We start from the raw sequence: 22,592 nt of genomic DNA, 5'->3' as shown, positions 1-22,592 counted from the left end.
CTCCCACAGTCCAAAGACATGAAGATTAGTCTAACTGACGTTTCCCAAATTGCCTGTAGTGTGTGAGTGAGTGTGTGTGTGCTCTGTGATGGATTGGCACCGTGTCCAGGGTGTACCCCGTCTCGTGCCCTAAGTCCCCTGGCATAGGCTCCAGGCCCTCCGCGACCCTGTATACAGGATGAAGCAGTACAGACGGTGAGTGAGTGAGTAACGAAACTCATTTCATAGACTTCAAATCCAATACAAACCCTGAGCTGAGCATTCAAGTGGAAAAAAAATATGGCAGTGGCAGTCCTGGGATTTGAACTTTGACCCTTCCAGTCAGTAGCACATCATGTAAATCATTCCGTTACTGCTGTGCTGTCAAACAAGAGGCAAACACAGAGTGCTTACAATTGATAAACTGTCACAAACAGTGTGATATAAGCCTAGCTGAGCAACACCGCACAGATTTGTACCTGTCCACTTTATATTTCATTTATGTCCAGGGGTGTGCTGGCCATGCATAAACACAGTGGAGGAAGTGTATCTGGAAAAAATACATACACAAGCGCATACGGGCAAAACAAGCCTGAGTTTTAAGACCTTTGTGCAAGCAGCGGAGGGCGAAGTCAGGACACCGAAGGAGGGAGATCTGGCATTATGATCGTGCTCGGATTCCAGAGAAAAGCAAGAGGGAGAGAGAGAGAAACTACATGAGGTTATGAAGCAGGTGTACAGAATGTTTCTGCATGCTCCACACAGAAAGAATGAAAACACCACAGTGTAGAGCGACGGACTCTCAGTTGAATGGCATGTCATATATTTTTATCTGGTTAGAGTTGCATTAAATCCTGTGAAACAAGTTTTTTTTTTATTTACTTGAGTTAATGGTTCCCTTTTTTGTGAAGAAATATGGCTGTAAGACCTGGTTGTAATCAGAGAAGGTGAGATTGCCATCTAAATGCATTTATGCCAACAGTTATCAGATGGAACATGGAATAAAACAAACCTCCAGCCCACAGCAGAGGAACATCAAACATATCTGTCAGTCAAAAAAATTCATCTGTTCCACATTAATCCTGTATATCTTTTTTGAAAAAAAAAAAAATTAAATGTATGTTTGGACAAAAACTAAAAATATATAACGGGAATTATAACGGAAGAATGATGGAGATGGAAATAAATAGTTTGAAGTATTTACATAGAAATGTTTTAGGCTTTTTCTTCAGTACAAGGAAACCTTGTTAAGTGAAATGTACAGTAAATTGTAGATGAAGTTCCCGGCTTAGGTCCCGGTCATGTGACCTAGTAAATGATCGAGCTTTGGCGAAAAATAAGGTCTTTGAGTTATGAAATGCATTCATGCATACATTATTAAACCACTTCCTTTTCAGTGATTTATAGACATACGGTACACAAAAAAACTGATCCCATCTGTGTAGAGTTTAGGAGTGTCTGCTGTGCATGTGGATCAGAATATTTGCATTAAGGTGATAATGTGAAGGCAATTTGCTTAGGTTGTATTCATTTTTAATGTAGGAACAGGCTTCCTGAAGGACTTTTTTTTTTACCTGTCATTTTCAGTCCAGTCTTGTACCTGAGCGGTTTCAGAGGAGTGTGTTTTGTTTGTTCAGCCACACAGTGACCTATGAATTATTCAAGCATAAATTTTTTTTTTTTTAATCCAACTTAAGGCATGATTCAGTGAGAAACAGGTGCAGATGATGACAGATGAACAGGCCGGTGATTAGTGTACTGGTGATGCTGGATGCTGGGTGGTTGGAACAGACGAGAGGGGAAATGAGGTCGCTGCTGAGGTTGTTACATAAACGATTGATTTTTAAACTGTATCTGTATTTGTTACCATTTTTTGCCCTTCTACATCACCATCATTGTTTCATTTAAGAAAGGCATAATTTGCCTTTTTTCATCTCTTTTTATGATTATGCATAGCATTCTGTAATACATGACACATGACAACTTTTTTTTACTCCTTTGATATCTGTTCACGTAGCATGAGGTGGGTGAAATTGATATCTGCTGTCGCCTCAGGACCGCATATCTATAAATATTTCATCTCGCGTAACCCTTTCCAAAACTCAATCTTCAGTTTTTTCTTTTTCTTTAGTTCAACACCAATTTCAATGAGAATGTATTTCTGTGAGAATGTAGTGTGGCCTGAAAGCAACTTGCAAAAAAAGGAGCGTTTTGAGGCGTGTTTGGTTTAGCGGGAATAAAAAGCACGTCATCGGCCATAGAGTTTAGGAATTTTTAGCTTTTTGCTTTCCTGACCATATACACGCTACACCAGGAGCAATTGTTTGCATGCATTATTAAATCCTCCCACATCGGTACTCAATAACAGATGCTTTTAGCTGTTTCTGAATGGTGCACAGAATTTAGGCAAGGTGCAGCGGCGTAGATAAACCTGTTCCACAGAAACAGATGTGGTTTCTAATTCAACACGGTCACATTTCGTCCTGTTTTCCTTGTCATTCTGATAGAAGAAACTAAATTTGTTGTGTGCATGAAAATGTAAAGTAAGTTAAAGGATACAATTGGACCTTAAGAATCACATGACCTTTTCCAGGTAAACATACACCAAAAGGGTTCACAGTATGCAGCCGTGATAGCACCATCCCAGCCACACTGGTACCCATGAGAGCCCACAGTCGCTGTCACGCTTCCTCAAGGCACCACGTGATGAACCTCTAGAGCTGCTATAAACATCCCAAAGGGAATTGAACATGGTGAGGGGAATCCACCAGTAAGAAACGGTGGGGAACGCTCGACCGAGGCTTATTAGAGGATTGGAGCATAGCCCGAGACTGCGCTTACTTCAAAGCATTAATGAGAGCTGATGAGGAATGAGGTGCTGTAGTGATGTGACGCTCATTTCCCAGCAGTGGAGAGATAATTGGCTGCGCTACACAATCCCTTGTTAATTTATGACCTTTTAAAAAGTTTCTCTGGCCTTCAGCAGTGAACTCTGACACAGTCCAACCCATTCATTTCCCCTGTGTGTTTGTGTCTGTGTGTGACAGGGAAGGATACTAGCCTCTGTGAGAGAGAGAGAGAGAGAGAGAGAGAGAGAGAGAGAGAGAGATGTGGCTGATAATGAAAGTCTAAAAGATTTTTCAATTATTTCCTAACTGAGTTTCAGAGCATTTTCAATTATTGCCTAACTGAGTTTTAGTTAATTCAATCGTAAAAGTTTCAAACATTTTACGGTTTATGGATTTGCCCGACTGAATTCATCCTGAGGTCATGCAACGTTACTGCCATCTAGTGCATTTTACCTTTTTTTTTTATTATTAAACACATTTGCCTTCTGCATCACTTTTCTAAACACAGGTTTTAATTTTCTGTGCATGTCCCTTAGAGGAAACATTACAAATAGCCACCTTGTATGACTTGCATATTAATTTCTATAATTCAAACACGATCATCATTTTGACCTTGTAATGAAATCCTGAGTTAACCGACCTAACAGTTTCTGGTTCCTAAAACGTTCACAATTCGATTTTCCTACAAGCTTGAAAGTGACTGCTGGTGTAGTGTTTAGCACTACCGCCTTGCACCTCCAGGATCTGGGTTTGATTCCTGTCTGGAGTTTGTATGTTCTCCATGTGTGTGTTGGGTTTCCTCTGGGTGCTCTGGTTTCGTCCAACAGTAGTATATCCTGAAACAGTCAGCTAAATATGTTACATGTCAGCTCTTTTTACTGCACCATGGTGTGTATGATTAATTTGGAAGCATATAATATTTATATGTGTTTGTTAAAGAAGTTATTTTTAAATATTGAATAAAATAAATAAAACACTTTCTTCCACACATTGTTGTCCAAACTCAATTTTACATACAGACAGAGAAACTGACTACAGTTTTGACTGGAACAGTGACAAGCTTGCTCAAACTGATCTCAAAACAGTTTTGATTTTCCACTGATTGGAATGCGCTGCAATTTTAACTTTACGTTTCCGATCCGGGATCAGCAGTTAGCTTTTATGCTCAGGCGTCGTGCGTGGGGTGCGTGCGTGATGTCGTCATCACGGACGCATGACGTACCAACCGTCCGGCGCTAAATTTCAAATAGAGGAGAAAGAGACGCTGCTGGTCCCGTGTTCGGTTTAGTTTCTAGTAAAGTCAGGATTTATTGTTTTAATAAATATATTTGTTTTAATCACAAACAAGTAACTGGATATTCATTATAGAGTTTCGCGGCGGAACAGGGTGAGTGTTTCAGTCTATTCGCGTTTGTTGAAATGTGTGTGTTCGTGTTGTTTATTAGCAACCCGAGCTAGCATGCTACTGCATTAGCATGCTAGCTGTAATGCTTTATTTATGTCTTTCGCCTCAGGTTTGTCCTTAGAGAAAGTTTTTGTCATGAAAGGACATAAAAATTATGATTTTTTAAATAAATAGCTAAGAAAAACTGCAGGATAGCACTCACTTATACATGTTAAAGTACAAAACAAATTATGATTTTCAGAATAAAAGTGAATAATTCTTCATCTTTCAAAGTACAAGGTGTATAGTTATTTGAAAAATAAAACGTGAATTATGATTCAGTTTAATAAGAAAAGACGAATATATTCGGGCTATTTGTGTTTTTAAATCAAACGATTCACAAATGAATCGTTTAAGAGAGTCGACTCAGATGATTCGATCATTAAATAGAACAGTTTTTCCTCACCTCATGTGTTTATTTCTACTCAGTCTTACTCAGGTCATAATTATGTTTGAGTTCGGGGAGTCTAAAAGTCCAAAGTCATGCAGGTTAAGTTAACTGCCTCTCACAGATGGCACATAGTGTGTGATTGTGTGTGTCACCCTGTGATGGATCGGCACCCCTGTCTCATGCCCTGAGTCTCCCAGGATAGATGTTCCTGTATACAGCGGTACTGACGATGAGCGGGAGAGAGAGAGCACGAGACCCTCATGGACTCTGTGATCAGCAGTGGTGTCAAAAGTATTCACATTCATTACTTGAGTAGAAGTATAGATACTAGGGTTTAAAAAGACTTCTTTAGAAGTTGAAGTATTAGCTCAAGCTTTTTACTCAGGTAAAAGTGTAAAAGTACTGGTTTCAAAACTACTTAAAGTATAAAAGTAAAAGTAACATAAGGGGGAAAAAAATCATTAAGAGTAAAAGCTTAGGCTGTGCCACGGGCCTATATACTGCACTAATGCCTTATTAAAAAAAAAAGCAAAATTTATTGTTGTTTTTTGTTGTTGTATTTAAGGCCATAGTTATTTGGGATACTGTATATGGCAATTAAAAAAGAATGCATTTTAGTACAGTGCAAATACATTAAAGAATCATATATGTGTACTACTGAGCATTAACATGTTTTATAGAGAAGAAGATATGAAAACTAGTTGCCTATAAGTATTTTAATTGTGCAAAAAGTAAAACCTCAGAGGCATGTCATCGGTAACCTTTATTGGAATGTAAATGTACATCCAAGCTTAGCTGCAGGAATCTGTGAGGGCAACATACAAGAAAATTACTTTACCCAGGGCAGGCTTAGTAACAGTTACCCTTGTATGGTTGTCTACAATAAACATTAGTGCTGTCAGAATGAATGATTAATCCAAGTGATTAATTATTTATATATATATATATATATATATATATATATATATATATATACACACCTTCCTCGCTGGTGCTTGGTTGACATTTCGCATTGAGTCTCTATCACGGACATCTTTGTCTACTTATCACAACCTTATCAACCGGAAATGCTATTTTATTTAAACGTCCTTGCTGGAGTGTGTGACGTGACGTCATGTGCAGGTGCGATGGATCGCGTACCAACCAATAGGGTGTCGGAATGGTATGTTTATACTTCTCATCCAACCACAACCAAATTCGCTCCATCTGGATGGCGCGATTTATCATTGTTTGTTTTTTGAATGATAAGCTGAAATAAAATGAGTAACGAGGCTATTTTTTAAATGTAAGGAGTAGAAAGTACAGATAATTGCGTGAAAATGTAAGGAGTAGAAGTAAAAAGTCGGCTGAAAAATAATTACTCCAGTAAAATATAGATACCCAAAATTTCTACTTAAGTAATGTAGCAAAGTATTTGTACTTCATTACTTGACACCTCTGGTAATCAGTAAATATTTTCCATGCCTCACTCTAGATTTGATCGACAGGCAGCATGAGTGTAGTGAGCACACCGACTTCCCGGCCACGGCAGTGGTCCTCTCCGGCGCTAGGACACAAGACGGCCCTGTCTGCCACCAGCACGCCGCTTCTCGGTTCCATCCAGAGCAACGATGATGAACAGGAGCGACGGCAGAGGCGCAGGTCGAGAGTCATAGATCTTCACGCAGGAGCCGATTCCTCCATCAACGAAGCCTTCGGGTGAGCCGAGCCCTAATCCTCATCTTGTTGTTTTATGTAATTATTCTGATATAATGGAGATTTGATTGCGAGCAGGGTTTATAATATTTAAAACAATGTGTTTAATGTGTTTTCAGCAGCACAGGAACTCCGGCTGCCGTGCCCAAGCTGTCATCTGCGCAGATCTCAGAGCATTACTCGACCTGTATCAAACTCTCAACGGAAAACGTGAGCGGAAAACTTAAACACACACACACACACACACACACACACACACACACACACACATACATACAGAGCTAAATAATTATGTAAATTCATAATCTTTGTTTTTCTTAATCGACATGTCTGTAGAAAATCACAACGAAGAACGCGTTTGGCCTGCACCTCATCGATTATATGGCAGATATCCTCAAGGAGAAAGACTCCGAGCTCAACTTTAAGGTCAGGGTGACTTCAGCAATGTTTTCATACGCTCCTGTCAGGAAATCATCTAACGACACTCATGTCTGTTTTTTACGCAATGCTGTGTGTGTGTTCAGGTGGCCGCAGGAACGCTGGACGCCAGCACCAAGATCTACGCAGTGAGGGTGGACGCGGTCCATGCCGACGCCTACAGAGTCCTGGGCGGCCTGGGCTCCGAGACCAAACCGAAGGATGGTACGTGTGTGTGTGTGTGTGTGTGTCATACCAGCACACCGGTACATTTTACATCCGTGTTTTAGATAAAGAGTCAAATCTGTTTGTTTGTGTACTTACTAGACCAGGAGGCAGGAGTGGACGGGGAGACGGAAGACGGCAGTGCGAGTGAGCAGGCAGCCACAAAGCAAGCGCCGAAGAAGCGGCCTCCGAAGAAGACGGTGGAGCAGAACCTGAGCAACATCAACCTCTCAGAGTCAGAGATGAAGTGTGAGGTAAAGAACGCCGAGTTCGCACAAGATCCAACAGTCTCGAAACCTCTCGTCTCAACGCCGCGTGCCGTTACAGGTGGACCCCATGTTCCAGCGCATGGCTGCGTCTTTCGACGAGAACAGTACGGCTGGGGTCTTCCTGTCCGTGCTGTTCAGCGAGGACAGCCGCTGCGAGCTCCGGTTTCCGTCCCACATGACCCTGCTGCACTCCAGACCACCCAGCTCGCCCACACCTGTACAGCACACACCTGCCTCGCCCTTTACAGGTACTTCAGCACCCTTAACATGTCACGTGAAGTCTGAGCAGAGAGAGACAGAGTTTGTTTGTTTTTACCTGCAGTCAGTTTAAAGACTCTGGAGGAAAAGATGCCCATCTGCCCATCACTAGAAGATTTCTCCTTCACCCAGTGGACGCCTGACCAGGTTTATTTAAAAAAAAAAAATTGTGTCCAAACACGATGCAGTCTTCTGTTGTTTAAGTAATTGCTAACCCTCGGCCGTGTTCGTGTTCACAGACGACCAGTCTGAACCAGCTGTTGGAGAAAATGAAGCAGGGCGAGCATGCGTTCGATGTCAACGCTGACATCGAGCCGGATGCAGATGAGGCGCCGGACTTCGCGGACCATTTTGATGCAGACGGAGACGACGACGGACCGGGAGACTGCGCGGACCCCTTCGACGAGCGCAAGGACGCCTGCTCTAAGAGGAGCCCCGAGAAAATCCGGTGAGAAAGACGATACAAAGTGTTTCCAAAGCGCTCAAGGCTTTTCATAGATTTTCCCGGTCGTGTGAACATGAATGACGTGTCTGTGCAGAGGGGTGATACCGATCGGACAGGGGGACATCACCACCATGTGCCTGCAGCTGTCGGACAAACCCAGAGAGTATTCGTACTTCAGCCCTCGCACCATGGCGACCTGGGTCGGCCCGGGATACTGGCTCTTCAAACCCACGCACAAACGTGAGCTCTCTCGCTCGCACACACATACATACACAACCGCGCAGTAAAGTGTTAGCAGTGTACGTCATGTGACATGTGTGTTGATAAGAATGTGTTTTTCTTTGTGTTCGTTTCATAGAGGATCACAAGCCGGAGAAGGAAACTAAAAAGCGAGCGCCGAAAAACCCCCTGGTGATCGACTTCAGCGAGGACGTCCACTTTCACAACTACTTCCGAACCACCAGAGTGAGATCTCATTCACGGGTCACTTTAGTGCAGGAATACACAACACGCAACTGAATCATTGAAACAATAATAACAGCTGCACAGACACAGAGATTTTAATGAATATCAAACTTTTTTTTTTTTAACTTGTAGGATTAAAAATCCTTATTTTTTCCCACTGTTAAAAAGTTGCCAGATCTTCTAATTCTTACTTATTTCAGGGTATATGACGGGCATTGTGATCAATGTTGCAATCCTTTTTTTTTTTTTTTGCACTCCTGCTTTCACTATCATTCTTTGCTTTTCTTTCATTTATATTTCTATTTATTTTTCCATTTTGTCCATGACTCATCTGTCATTTCCAGGCGGCGACCACCATTAGTAAATCTGCCCTGAACACCAGCAACAAGAAAACCACTCTGCCTGCAGATTTCCAGTATCCCCTCAGCAACTTGTCTCAGCTCAGCCTCAAACCTGCCAGCACGGTGACTCAGCACTGTTACACAATACACAGACGAAATGTTGCTTCCTGTTGACTTTACACGAACACTAACGGCTTATTGTGCCTCTTGCGCTTGTGCGCTGTAGCTGATTACAAAAGACAAGAAGAGGATATCGGGTGAGCTCGCTGAGGACATCGGAGAGTACGACTATAACAACGCCAATGACACTGCTAACTTCTGCCCACGGCTGCAGGTACACAAGCACGCACACACACACACACAGGACATGATTTTCTTCGTTCTTTATGATGTCATCAGTAATGTGACCCCTGTTGTGGACAATCTGGCAGCTCGAGGACAGCGACGATGATGTCGAAGGCTTCCCAGGATCGGATGACTCTCAGCCCATGTCGGACAGGCTGGATGGCGACGGTGTCTCCACGTACGGAGAAGACTGCCTGGTGCCCGAGCCATATAAAGTAACTCTTACCCCATAATAATAATAATATACAAATAGTCCTGGAGTCAGCTCGCTTTCTCACTGTTGCTTTTCCCCCCGTCATGTTTATTATTACAACTTGTTTATTGTGAATACGATCCCACTGGGAGTGACAAACGGTCCGAGTCGGGTTCCCGTGAGGAGAGAAAATATTTACTGAGCGGGAAACGTTGCCCTAAAAGAGCTGAGCAATGCGAATAAGACCGGTTGTCCTCTGGAGACGCATCAACTCACACCGTCTCTGTTTTCTTTTTTCCAGGTCAACATCATCGAGATTAATTACGCCAAGACGGCCAAGAAGATGGACATGAAGCGCCTGAAGAGCAGCATGTGGAGCCTCCTGACGGACAGCCCCGAAAAACCAGCCACGGTATTCTCTCTGTTACACACACACACACATATATACACACAGAACGATAGACGAGTGCATAGCAGTAATAATAACAGTAATCTTAATACTGCCTTCTTGTTGATCTGAGGTGTCGAGCTTCATCTTGCTCTGTGTTTTGCTCCTCAGGAGGTTGAGAAGTCCTCCGAAATCCCGGGAGAGAAATCCTTCAGCCAGTCCACCAGAACGCTCTTACAGAAGTAAGACACACGAACATGCATCACATGCTTGTAATTTTAGGTCAGTTCTTCGGTTCATATGTACACATGATTTCATCACCGGTTCACTGGACAGATCAGAAAAAAGGAAATGGTGTAAAACCTGTTGCCATCGACACTCGTCCAGAAAGCTCTACTCGTAGATAAATCCCATCCTCATCCAGCTGTTGTACCTCCACGGAGCGTCAGCACACTCAGCTCCTCTGTTTTGCTCACAAAGAATCATACATGGGGTGTTCGAGTCAAACCGGGACTTATCATGTGAACTGAATAATGTGTACAGACATCAGAACGATCAACTGCAGTTTCAAGTACAGGGGGGACGTGCACGTGGCCTTCTTTAAAAACGTTTGCACCTTTTAAATGTTCCACTGTGACTAAGAGTCTCATCACTGTAATGCGCTTGAAGTCTTCTGTAAATGTCACATCCTGATTCACCAGAAATTTCATCACAAGTTCTGTTTGACTTGAACGACCCTTATATAATAATTTGTTTCTTTGAATTTATCCCAGGTTGCCTGGCACTATGGCCAGTAACCTGTCTGTGCCCTTGGCCTTTGTCGCTCTCCTTCATCTGGCCAACGAGAAGGTGAGTCCTATTTACTCATTTGTCTTTTTATGACACAATAAATATATCCAAACATGTACAATTCAGTCACACTGGTTCACTTTCATTTAGTTCGCATAGGTTAGGTATATTATTAATAAAGTGACTGTAAGTCTATGTACAGAAAACATTTCCTGGTCATGAGAAGGTCATGTGTTTTCTTACTTGCAGAACCTGGAGCTTCACAAAGTGGACGACATGTCGGACATCATCATCAAGCAGGGACATTAAGGACATGCACATGCTGCCAGGGTTTTTTGTTTTATTTTCCAGTGTTTTAAGGAAGAATTTTTTTTAGATTTATTTCTTTTTTTCCCCTTTTTTATATATATATATATAAACAGTGTACAGTATGTTTTATTCCACATGTAAGAAGCAGCTGTTTTACAGTAAAGAATATTTCCTCTGGTTTAAATTTGTAATAAAATATTTTAACTGTGGTAATTCTGTTGTTCAGAATCATGTGAAAAAAAATAATGCATGAAAATGAGCCTTTTTTGTATCGGGTCGTCATGTTCGCGCTTGGATCTTGTTCAGACATTTCACTCAGCTTCATGGACCTCTTTTATGTCTTGTCTACTTAATTTAAACATTGTTTTATTTAGATGTTTTTTGTTTTCTTTTCCTTTTGTGTCATTAAATCTGAGTATTTCTCGTCTTTAAAGTGTGTATATAACTTCATCCTTAAATCAGCACAGATAAACTATGTTTAGAATCCAGTGTGTATCTTATTTGCATATGATAATTGTCAGCCATTTGTGCGAACTTGATGGATGATTTAGCATTTAAGCAGCTAAAATGGGCCAGTGGGACAAAATGTCACGCAGCGTAAGATTTCATTCAGTCACCTTCAGGTTTGATTACAGCAAACACTTTGTTGGCCAGTTCATGTGTGAAACTGCTTCCTCATTCTCGCTCTGAGGCCTGGAATATTCCTGTGCCATTAAGGATAAATCTATTCTGGACTCGTAGTGTGGCGATGCATGAATTGTCATGCAAAAGAATCGTGATACCACACAATCAATCCCACCCCCATCACTAGTATCTCAATATTTTTTATATAGAAATCAGTGTGATTGGATTATAAAGCATAAATATCTTCCTTACAGCTTTGATTGCTTGTGGCCATGATGCAGATTGTCAGTGCAATGCTCAAAGCATATACTTATTCATTAGCTAATTTAAGTGAACGAACGATCTAAACATGTCCTGGAGTCAACAGTCAGCTCCTGATATGTTACCTCAGTGCTGATTTTATTAAAAATGTGATTGTATAAATTTGTTACAATTTTACATCTTTATAAAAGTTAAAAGAGTAATTAAATGTAGCCCGTTCATAATAACATTAGTTTTCTCAATTAAAAACCATGCGCAGCATTTAAACAATACAAACTAACTTCAAATGCAAGAGTTTAACATTTAATGGAGCAGCATGTATCTCTATCATCTGCCATAATTATTTCTACACAAACTTAGCAAATAAGTCACTCCTACCACACGGAATGAAAGAGTGCACCACCTGTAGGATTATAAAGCGACGTTTTACCGCCTTAAATGCCTCCAATCTCTCAAAACTCAACATGACCGTGACGGGTGGGTTGAGTGGCTGTAAGAGTGTGGAGTGTGTCCGGCTTCTAACAAGGGCACGCAGGGTTTCTAATGCATGTCATTTTTAAAAATGTAACGCCATAAAAATCTGTTGCACCAGTCAGAAGCTTTTGCATCGTTTATATCCGAGTCTGATCAGCCGATCACCGATCATGGCTAATCAAACTGAAAACCAGACAGTTCTCATCGATCTCTATTATAAACATATGAATATTTATTATTATTATTATTTTGTAGTCGGTGGGGTGATACGTCAATCACTACACAAATGAATTGTGATTCATAACTGAAAGCATCTCTAATAGCTATCTAGCGTTAGCGAGCTAGTTTCTACAGTTTCAGAGTGAGCTGTGCAGGTTTGTTAATTAATATAAAGAAAATATTTTTGCTTAACTAGCAAGACAACATTACTGACATGATACCAGTTATTTTATTCACTCAGATAAAATGCTAACACAGCACTAATGTCCAAAACAGAGCTAGTGGCAGCTCATTTGCATATATTCTAATTAGGTCCTGCTACAGCCTTATAGAAGGCAGGAAACGGTTGACAGCAACTCATTTGCATATTCTAATAAGATCCTCAACATGCGTGTTTACAGAATGAGCACTAGAACGTTCTGTATTTACATATGCTAATTTCCCTCATCGCAACAGCCAATAGGAATCTGTTCGCGCGGCGCCTGATTTGCATATTTCTCAGGCTTTCCTCCACTGTTCAACAGACGCGCGCGTGAGCGAACATGTCGAGGCAAATTTGAAAAGGGCAGCGTGTGGGTGTGGCTTAGCGATGACGTCACAGACTCACCTGTCCTGGGCGGGGCGGAATTCAGGTTCAGTGACGCAAACATGAAGAACAATGAATAAATAGATGTGTTTTTTTTTAGGTTGTGAGACAGGTCTTTCTGCTTTCTGTCGGTCTGACGTACCGCGTAAAATATTTAAAACATGTATTATAAAAGTTATAACAACTATAAAACATTTGTTACAAACATTGAAACGTAAAACCACCATGTAGGATGTTCCTACATTCATATTTTTCTTTTTTCAAACAGTTGGTCCCAGATTTCACTTTTCTTGTTTATTTATTTGTTTTTTAGTTCAACCTGTTGCTCGGGTATATACGATTTCTTGTCCTATCCGTATTCCGGCTTTTGCGCTCCCATTGGCTAATATGATTGTGCAGGCAACCAGTCGTCCGCGAAGAGTGCGAACGCTGAGCCAATCACAGAGAAGGAAGAAGGCGGGACTTGCTCTGTTAGGCGCTCTCTCCCCCTAGTGGCTGAAATCAGGATCGCACCCGTTTAGCGGAGGAATTCAAACGAGGAAAGAAAAGAAGAGAAGAAAAGACGTGAAGTATTTCAGGAAGTCCCCGACGCTTCGTGTGTTTGTGATAAAGTGCGGAAAGTCTGACGGAAACACGGAGGATTAAAGTGGGGTTTGGTGGCAGTTTTACTGAATCATCCGTCAGGTTTACACGATGGGAGTCGGAGATCCGAACAGTATGGTAAGAGTTTGGGTCTAAAACATACAACATGCTGGTGGAGCTAGAACAGAATCTCCCTTCTTAGTATTTTATCTATTTATTTGTGTATTTATTCATTTATTATTCATGTTTTAAGCTTTACTGGTTGTGCTTCTGCTTGTGATTGTGAAGGTGTTTTTCAGTCTACAGTTAGTGTTTTAGAGAAGCTGCACTAAAGTTCCTGTTTTTGTGCTCAACAGGTTTGAACAGTCAGATAGTCCAGAGACTCCATTTTTATGTTTTATGTTTCTGGAAAAAGAGAGAGTAAATCTGCACCTCGATTCAGTCTGACAGTTTCAACACTTTCTCAGAGAGGTTTGATTAAGGAGACAGATTTAGTGGAAAAGGGAAGAAAAAAGAAAAACCCTGAGGGATTATTTACAGCATGAAAGGCCAGAAAAGTCTCTCTCTCTCTCTCTCTCTCTCTCTCTCTCTAATCACAGGTGTACAATAGAATAAGGTGTGTGTGTGTGTGTGATTGTGGACCAGAAGATTAGTAAAAGTTGCCCAACAAGGCTGTATCATTGTCAGATTTACCATTTCACTAGTTTTGTTTCTTTGCTTGTTTGTTTGTTCTGTACAAATCATCATAATCACATCCTCATATCTGGACTCCACTCGTACCCGTACACTCACACACACGCACCTCTCACACTTGAGTCTGACCCTGCGCCGGTTCAATCTAAAGCGTGACAACATACACCCAAAAAAAGAAACATGACTCAGCTGCTTGTTGTTTTTTCTCTCTAATCACAGATACAGTAAAACCTTGGATTGCGAGTAACGCGGATTGCGAGTGTTCCACAGGACGAGCAAAATTTTTTATAAATTTTGACTTGGAAAGCGAACAAATCTTGGTTTACGAGCACTGAGTATCATGTATCACGCATGCGCTTGTTGTTTTGACACCGAGCGTCACGTGATCACAACTGAGCCACCGGTTTTTCTCTCTTTTGCGCTGCGGAATTGTGGGTAATCGTCTTCCCTGCTGGGTCTTAGTGCGCGTCTCTCACTGGTATAATCAACATTCATGCACGTGTGTACTGTTTACTATAACACTGTGACCACGTGTGTGTGTCCGTAAGACATTTTATTTTGTGTCTGTATGCACGTGTGTAAAGCAAAAGCAAGTCTCATTAGAGAGGTTAAAGATCCATTTTCTCTCTCTGCTCAAGGCTCAGCCTGCTCGTTGTGTCAGTGGCTCGTTGAGTTTGTGGCTCCTTTCTTTAGCTTCACACACACACAGCGCCTGAGTGCACAAACCAAAACACCTATCTGTCATGATTTATACTGTATACGGTTGAAGTGTATGTGTGTGTGTGTGTGTGTATGTGTGTGTGTATGTGTGTGTGTATGTGTGTGTGTATGTGTGTGTGTATGTGTGTGTGTATGTGTGTGTGTATGTGTGTGTATGTGTGTGTGTATGTGTGTTTAGTTGATTGCAGTCCAGAAGATTAGTAACAGTTGCCCAATAAGGTTGTATTAGTGCCAGATTATCAACTCATTTTGTTTGTGTTTGTTTGTTTGTTTGTTTGTTTCGTACAAAGCAACATAAACATGTCCTCGTATTAGAAAAACACTCACACGTACCTGTACGCAGCAACACTTTTTATTTATCACATACACAGTATGATATGAAGTGAAATGCTTATACAAAGAACTGTAAGTTGCCTAGAAAGAAGAATTACAATAATTTTACTTAGTTAAAAAGTAGTGTTTTCCCACAGTGTAATAAGTATGTAACGTTCACGCTGGGAAATGTCCAATAGTTACACGGTTGCTTAACAAAATAGAATTAAAATGTCATGACTGAGGTGTTAAAGTGTATGTAACTGTATACATTATGCTGGATGAATCACAGACTGTACAGAAGGAAAGAAGGAGCGCTTCACAGCTTAATTTGCGCCAGTTTGTATCTGACCGGAGTCCTAACTAATGACAGCAACCATCCGTAAAAAGAAATGTGACTCAGCTGCTTGTTGTTGTGTGTCGTCGCTCCACCCCTCTCTTTCTCTCTCTCTCTCTCTCTCTTTTTTCCTTTATAAACACAAATATGTTTGATCAAATCAAATACCATGACAGTTTTGATCGTGGGGACAAAAACAAAATCATGAAGTGAAGCGTGATATTTGGATTTCGTGCCACAACAAAAGATGTGAACTAAGATTTATTTTTATGTTTTTTATTTTTTCCATGCAAGTGAATTTTTATTGTATTATAATTTTTTTTGTAATCCTACAATAAAACTGTTGTTTATTAGTATTTATCATTATTAAACTTATTTATTTATAATTTTATTGTATTTTACCTTTTTTTTTAACCACCACAGCATTTCATTCAACTTTATATTTAATAAAATTTATTACATTTATTTAATAAAATGAAATAGTTTTTGTCCTGATATGAAGTCTAACCTCGTGACTCGGACGCTCACCCCGGACGCTCTTACGTCCCTCAAGATGACGTTCTTGTTTTAATACGTGATGGTTTCCATGGTAACAGCTTATACACGGGACTCGCGCCACATGAACCCAACCCACCTGATGTTATTTAACAGATAAAACCTAGCTGAGGCGTTGAAGTTCGTCTGTAAGGACACGTTCATGTAAGGAGTTTTCGGTGTCGGGGCTTAGCGTTTCCCGCTGCTCCGTGACGGTATAAAGCTGCGGTTTGATTAACTGTTATCTACAGGAAGGAAAGTTTTAGCGCAGGTCACAAGTTTAATGGGATTTTTGTACCGTTCTTTATTCGTAAGTAAGTGACAACTTGGGGTTGTGTTTTGCTCTTTACATATCACACGTTAAAGGGAATGAGACGACGACGACGATGATGATGATGATAAGGAGGAGGTCTGGATAATAAGGAGGTCTCACTCAGGTTGTCCTTCACAGCATTCTTTCTTCAGCAGCTCCCATCATTCCGAGTAGGGTAGGGACCAGGAGCAGAGGTAGGAATGGGGTCAATGCAGGGGTAGGGGCCAGGAGCGGGGTGGGAGGGGCCAGGAGCGGGGTGGGAGGGGCCAGGAGCACCAGTAGGGGCAGGGCCATAAATAGGGGCAGATGCAGATGCAGATGCTGGGGCAGGAGAAGATATGAGTGTGAGGTGAGATTGCAGGGCACCAGCAATGGAACAAAAGGAGCGAGGAGTCGAGGCGGGTCACATGGCTCAGGCATGTGAGAGACCAGAACTAAAGCAAAAAATGTGGACGAGCTGCATCTCCCTCTCTTACACTCTCTCTCTCCCTCCCTCTCTCTCTCTCACACACACACTCTCTGATTCGAGATTATGCTTAACACAAAACATCCAATGTGGCTTGCAATGAAGTTTTAGCATACACTTGTTTTCTACCTGCTTATATTCATTACTTCATCAAGTTCCTACAAAACTCTGATATCTCTCTCTCTACATTTCACAGCTAAAACACACTGTATAGTAAATATTAAATCACTATTTAAAGCCAATTGTCCTTTTAATACACAGACAGTGTGATATTGTATGTCTGTCTGTCTGTCTGTCTTTCTCTCTCTCTCTCTCTCTCTCTCAGTAGCTGATGTTACACGATAGCGCTCTGCTATTCTCTCTCACACACACACACACACAGAGCTGCAGGTAGTGACGTCTTCGAGCCATTTGGTATCCCGGTTACCCAGCTCTGTTGTTTATAAAGCCTCGGCCTGTACAGAGTGTTTAAACACACTTTTTCACACACACACGCGCGCAGTCATGTTCTCACACAGCGTGTACCTGGAGAACCCCAATGCTGCAGCTGACCTGGTAAATGAGCTTTGTGTGGCGTGTTGTGGTGTGGAGTGTAACATGAGCGCTCATCTTTGTGGCTCAGCAGGTGGTCTTGATCAAGTGTGTGTGTGTGTATATATGTGTGTGTGTGTGTGTGTGTGCTAAATGGTGTCGCCACAGAACGACCCGAGGGGAAAAGTATCGGGTGGCTCTAAATGCGAGTTAAGAAACGTGATGTGTGAAATTCTGAGCTCTGTGGCTACTAACGCTTGTACAGCACATCATCACACACTGTCTCGAAATACTGTTGCTCAAAACGTAGTAATTCTATACACACACACATACTCGAACAGTAGTGTTTCCGTTGTGCTGACACACTGCCCTGGGTGTTACTGTAGTCAGTAAGAAACAAACAGAACATGGCGTGTGTCGGGAGGGTCATATGCAGAGGCGCTAACAGTTATGCTCTTGCCGCAAACCAAACTGCAGTTAAATTCCTGGTTTTCTCGTGGATCCCCGGTAAGCTGCGTTTCAGGTCTCACTCGCCCCCTAGTGGACTCGGGGACCAAGAACATCATCCTTTTATATTGAGTTTTTGTGAAGAAGAAGGTGGACCGTTTAAAGACAACAGACCTGAAACGTAGATTAGATTGGATTGGATTAGAAATGTGACGTTGAGATGTTCATGATCAGTTTAATTTGTTTCTCCTGAATCTCGCTGTCGTGCAGGAGCAGGGCGCAGCAGCCCCGGTGGAGGACGCGAACCGGGTGAAGACTCTGCAGTCTCAGGTGGATGGCGTGAAGGACATCATGACCCAGAACGTGGAGCGAATCCTGGCACGTGGAGAACGCCTAGATGATCTGATGGACAAATCCGAGGACCTGCAGGCTGGGGTGAGGCCTTGTTTAGACACAAATATAGCCCAGACGTAAATAACAGGCTTTATTTTTCTTCCGTTAAGACTGTTGTTGTGATTAATACATTTACATCAATGATTTAAACATATGATATCCAAAGAAAACCGTGAAGTAAAAGTACTGACGTCAGGGTGGTGTGATGGAGCCGAGTAACTGTTACAACACCAAAGTCATGTTTTTTCTGACTGACCCAATGTCGCTTGATGTAGGACCCAATGTTACACAGGGTTTATACAGGGTTAAAACTAGTGGTAAAAGTTAGCGATAATAATCTTCAGTGTTGTTTTTCTACAGGCGCAGAATTTTAAGCACACGTCGCAGAAAGTAGCCCGCCACTACTGGTGGAAGAACGTCAAGCTGATGGTCGTATTGATAGTCATCGTTGCCATCATTATCCTCATCATTGTGCTGCTGGCTACAGGAGTCATCCCGACAAGTTCCCAAACGCCGCCTCCAACGACACCCAAGCCATAACTCCCTCACACTCGTCCGCACAGACCAATTTCATGCAGAAACCTGAAGGCAGATATACACTTGTATTTAATTCTTAAAAACAAAAGTCCCATTCGAACACAGTGATATTGAGACATATTTAAATAACACACAACCCCAAGATATAATATAATATAATATAATATAATATATTTCAGATCAGGATTCCCAATAAATCTTGCAGAAGCAGTTCACCTGGATGACTGCACAGTTTTGTGATGCGCGCTGTATTTTAATGTTTAGCTCAGTCATAAGCTCAATCATGCTCATCACCCAACTTTTAACGCTGCTTACAATGAAGTTTGTCAGCGTTGTGCTTGTTTTCGACCTGCTTGCTACCTGCAAATTCTTACAAAACACTGAGATTTCTTCTCTTGAATAATTAATTGTGAAACCATAATGTTGGCACACAATTCAATTATTATTGGCAGGAAAACAATGTTGGAACAAACCACAACACTGTTCCAACTTTTTTTTTTTTTACCCCCCAGAGTTCTTTAAACATTCCAAAAATTTATGAAAAAAAGTAAAATCCGAATGCTGCAACTTCAACGTTAAAATATTGTCAATTTCACACAGATCGCTGGAATTTTTAGATCTTCATAAAATTGTTTATTGAAAATATTGTGAAACTTACATCTTATTAAGTGAAAATGTGCAGATAATTTACCTAGATATAATAACCATATTAATGTTATGTACTGAAAATATCTATAAAATTAAAAGGATTCAAAAATTCTATGTTGAATTAACCACAAATAAAAAAAATTAAATGTTTAATTGAATATATCCAGAAATTTACCTTGAAAACAAAAAGTTTAAGGATATTTTTAAGAAATTACAAGTTACAGCTAATAGGACAGTAAATAAAATATTTAAAAGAACACAAGATAATGTGATTGAGTTTAAAGACATTAACAAAATTAACTGATTGATATCATGTATATGAACCTCAACTATTAATGTGAGAACTTGAAGTTACACTTAGGTTGAAAATAAATTACTAACACGTTGAATAATGGAAATGAAAAATTATGTGAAAATGGGTTTAGATTTTTATAAGAAGTATACAATGAAAGCATTTGGTGATTTATCTGTTCATTTATAAATGTCTGGAGATGAAACTTAAGAACTGATCATAAGTGCCTCATGAAAGTCACAAAACAATTTAGGAGAATATCAGAGGTTATATTTAAAAAATATTTTTACATAATGCTGGACAAGATGTTACAAGTTAATAATAATTGCAAAATAATTAATTTAGTGAGAATCAGAATAAGTTTGTTCAGCATATACATTTACATGCAAGTGAAATTTCTTTGGTGTTTGGTTTGGTTAACATTAAGTACAAACGTAAATTGGATAAAACAACAACACAAATATCAGTATATTAGTGATGCAGTGAATGTGTGAAATTTTCAAAAGGGTTTGTCTAAATATGTGTTTAACTGTTGAGTTACAGTTAAAATCTATATGAACAATAGCGCAAGTGTTTGTGTGTTTTTTTTTTTTTCAAGGCCTCTTTACAAATCTAGCGGCCAGTCTTGATTCCAACTTTTTTTTTCCTTTTTTTTATTTTTAGTTTTTTGTTTGCACAACTTTGATTTAATAATCTCATGGCTCCATGTACCATTATTAATATCATTTTTTTCCAAGTAGAAAAATCTAGAATAAATTTTATACAGAATCTTATACAGTATCAAAACTATGGTTATGTGCAATAGTAAACTCAGAATTAGTCTTAGCCTATTTTTTTCTAAATTCTATTAAATTAGCTCTTTGTGGTTTTGCTGTCAACCTATGTAAATCTAGCAAAGTCCAAATTTCTTCTTTCTGTAAATATTTTAGTTTTTTCTGTCTACACGAATCTCATTCAGTTGCATCTAATAACATTGAAATGTTACTTATCTAAGTTTATTTATTGTTCCTGTTCCATACTAAAGCTGTTTTTGGGGCCCTTATTATGTTAGTCCTGACTTGAATCATAAAAAAAAATATTTAATTAAATTAAACTAATACACACTGCCTCATTTTAAATCACTAGTCTCATTCTAGTTAAGGGCTAAACTGTGCATGTGTATTTATTTTTCACCATGCACCCCAATGTCCCATTGCATTTATTTAGCTACTTCGTCACAAACTTTTGTGCATGTATGAAAGGGTGGTGTTTTTCATGTTCAGATTAATTGCTGGTGCTGGGGCTTTGAATATGAATCAAGTGTAATGAAGAACTAAACCATGAAAGCCTGTAGAGCTACTGTATTTTTAAAAATAAACTGCGTCATTAATGCGAAATCTTGTGTTGTATTTTCCTCTTATAGAAAATTGCATACATTTTGTAATCTGTTTTTGTTCAGAGTCTTCCATGTGTGTTTGGTGTTCAAATAGAACCGATATTGCATTTAAACAAGTACATTAATATAAAACTTGTGATCTACATTAGTGTCAGAGCTTCGGTTCCTGAAAATTTGATATCAATCAGCAGTATGGTGTAAGTCAAAAGGAGTGTAAAACACTATATCATGAACTGTTGTTTAAATATACAATTACATGTAATAATGTATTCAGTCTTGATATAATCACTAAATTGTACTGTATATAAACCACAATACTGTTTTTGCTTTTTTTCTTTTGTTTTTTTTTTCCTCAGCATTTTTTTTTTTTTTATTCCTAAAATTCATTGAAATATTTGAAAATCTCTGCTGGTTCTTCAACAGATTTATAAGAATTTCGCACAGATCACTGGAATCTGAGGTTTTTACACAATTGCATGTTGAACTTATCTGGAAACCGTAAAGTAAAGATATTATAAGCTACATATAAAAAAATGTTTAGGAAATGAAAGTTAAATGAGCAAACATTGGGAAAACCTATGTTAAAGCACGAGATAAAAAGAAATTCTATACAGAATTAGCCTAAAATAGATAGGTTTTAGGATTTAGATTTTTTCTGAAAACTTTTAAATATTTAGAAGTTGCATTTTAAACATATATGGAAATTATAAGAAGATAAAAGCTGACCTTTAGGTGAGAAATTGAAATAATTTTAAAGTCAATTTGACATCTATATGAAAATGAATCAATGTTTGAAAATAAACACTAAATAATTAAAATGGGAAATATCTGAAAATGGACCTCGTTTTTTCTTTGAAGTAAACAATGCTAATCTCTATCTAATTGATGAAGGACATTCATGAAAGTGGGGACTCAGCAATCAGGAGTTTGAACACCGTAACATGCACAGTGTTAGAGAATGTGGTTTTGTCTTCTTTAATTCTCTGTTGAATGAAGCATGAAGCCGGTAGAGCTATTGAGTGTAAGGACACTAATGTCAGTAACTTGGTTATGCGTTTATTGTTGTTTTTCCCCAAAATATCTGCACTGAGGGGTGGTTTCCACTAGAGGGAGCGAAACGTTAATCTGCAGAACGTCTTCTAACCAAGACCAAGCTTCTGGTTGGTCACATTCCATTTTTTATTCATAGATCTCACTATTATTATACTTAAGGTATGATATTTAAGCATTGTGTGTGTGTGTGTGTGTGTGTGTGTGTGTTGGTTTGGTGATAATATATAATAATAATAATAATAATAATAATAATAATTATAGATATTATACATTATATAGATATTATATATAATTATTATAATTAGGGAGGGTTTGTGACACTTGTCACACTTCAGGAATCAATAAATTACATTTTTCTTCTCATTTTCACTCTTAATTAAAGACAGTACAAAC

The 22,592-nt window shown here is 39.7% G+C and overlaps 2 protein-coding genes across 5 annotated transcripts; both read left to right on the top strand.

Moving 5' to 3' along the window:
* Nucleotides 1–4,073: 4,073 nt before the first annotated feature.
* Nucleotides 4,074–11,229, top strand: ncaph (non-SMC condensin I complex, subunit H). Of its 3 annotated transcripts, none has more exons than XM_053481119.1 (18): nt 4,074–4,215; nt 6,151–6,361; nt 6,478–6,568; nt 6,695–6,784; nt 6,883–7,000; nt 7,103–7,254; nt 7,328–7,517; nt 7,592–7,674; nt 7,767–7,975; nt 8,067–8,212; nt 8,331–8,437; nt 8,782–8,901; nt 9,005–9,112; nt 9,210–9,338; nt 9,618–9,728; nt 9,876–9,946; nt 10,478–10,553; nt 10,743–11,229. In XM_053481119.1, the coding sequence occupies exons 2-18, from the start codon at nt 6,156–6,158 to the stop codon at nt 10,800–10,802; spliced, it is 2,067 nt and encodes a 688-aa protein (XP_053337094.1). In that variant the 5' UTR covers nt 4,074–4,215; nt 6,151–6,155; the 3' UTR covers nt 10,803–11,229. The 3 variants fall into 3 exon arrangements, with proteins under 3 accessions (XP_053337094.1, XP_053337095.1, XP_053337093.1); XM_053481120.1 differs by having other exon boundaries at nt 6,138–6,361; nt 6,481–6,568; XM_053481118.1 differs by having other exon boundaries at nt 6,138–6,361.
* Nucleotides 11,230–13,478: 2,249 nt separating this feature from the next.
* On the top strand, nt 13,479–18,988 carry vamp8 (vesicle-associated membrane protein 8 (endobrevin)). 2 transcript variants are annotated; one of them, XM_053481429.1, is made up of 3 exons: nt 13,479–13,686; nt 18,172–18,336; nt 18,655–18,988. In XM_053481429.1, the coding sequence occupies exons 1-3, from the start codon at nt 13,660–13,662 to the stop codon at nt 18,832–18,834; spliced, it is 372 nt and encodes a 123-aa protein (XP_053337404.1). In that variant the 5' UTR covers nt 13,479–13,659; the 3' UTR covers nt 18,835–18,988. The 2 variants fall into 2 exon arrangements, with proteins under 2 accessions (XP_053337404.1, XP_053337406.1); XM_053481431.1 differs by lacking the exon at nt 13,479–13,686 and adding an exon at nt 17,413–17,478.
* Nucleotides 18,989–22,592: the final 3,604 nt, after the last annotated feature.

The sequence above is a fragment of the Clarias gariepinus genome, chromosome 21 (genome assembly GCF_024256425.1).
Source record: "Clarias gariepinus isolate MV-2021 ecotype Netherlands chromosome 21, CGAR_prim_01v2, whole genome shotgun sequence".
NCBI lineage: Eukaryota > Metazoa > Chordata > Actinopteri > Siluriformes > Clariidae > Clarias > Clarias gariepinus.
The sequence above is the reverse complement of the archived record's forward strand: the minus strand, read 5'-3'. Positions and strand labels throughout refer to the sequence as shown.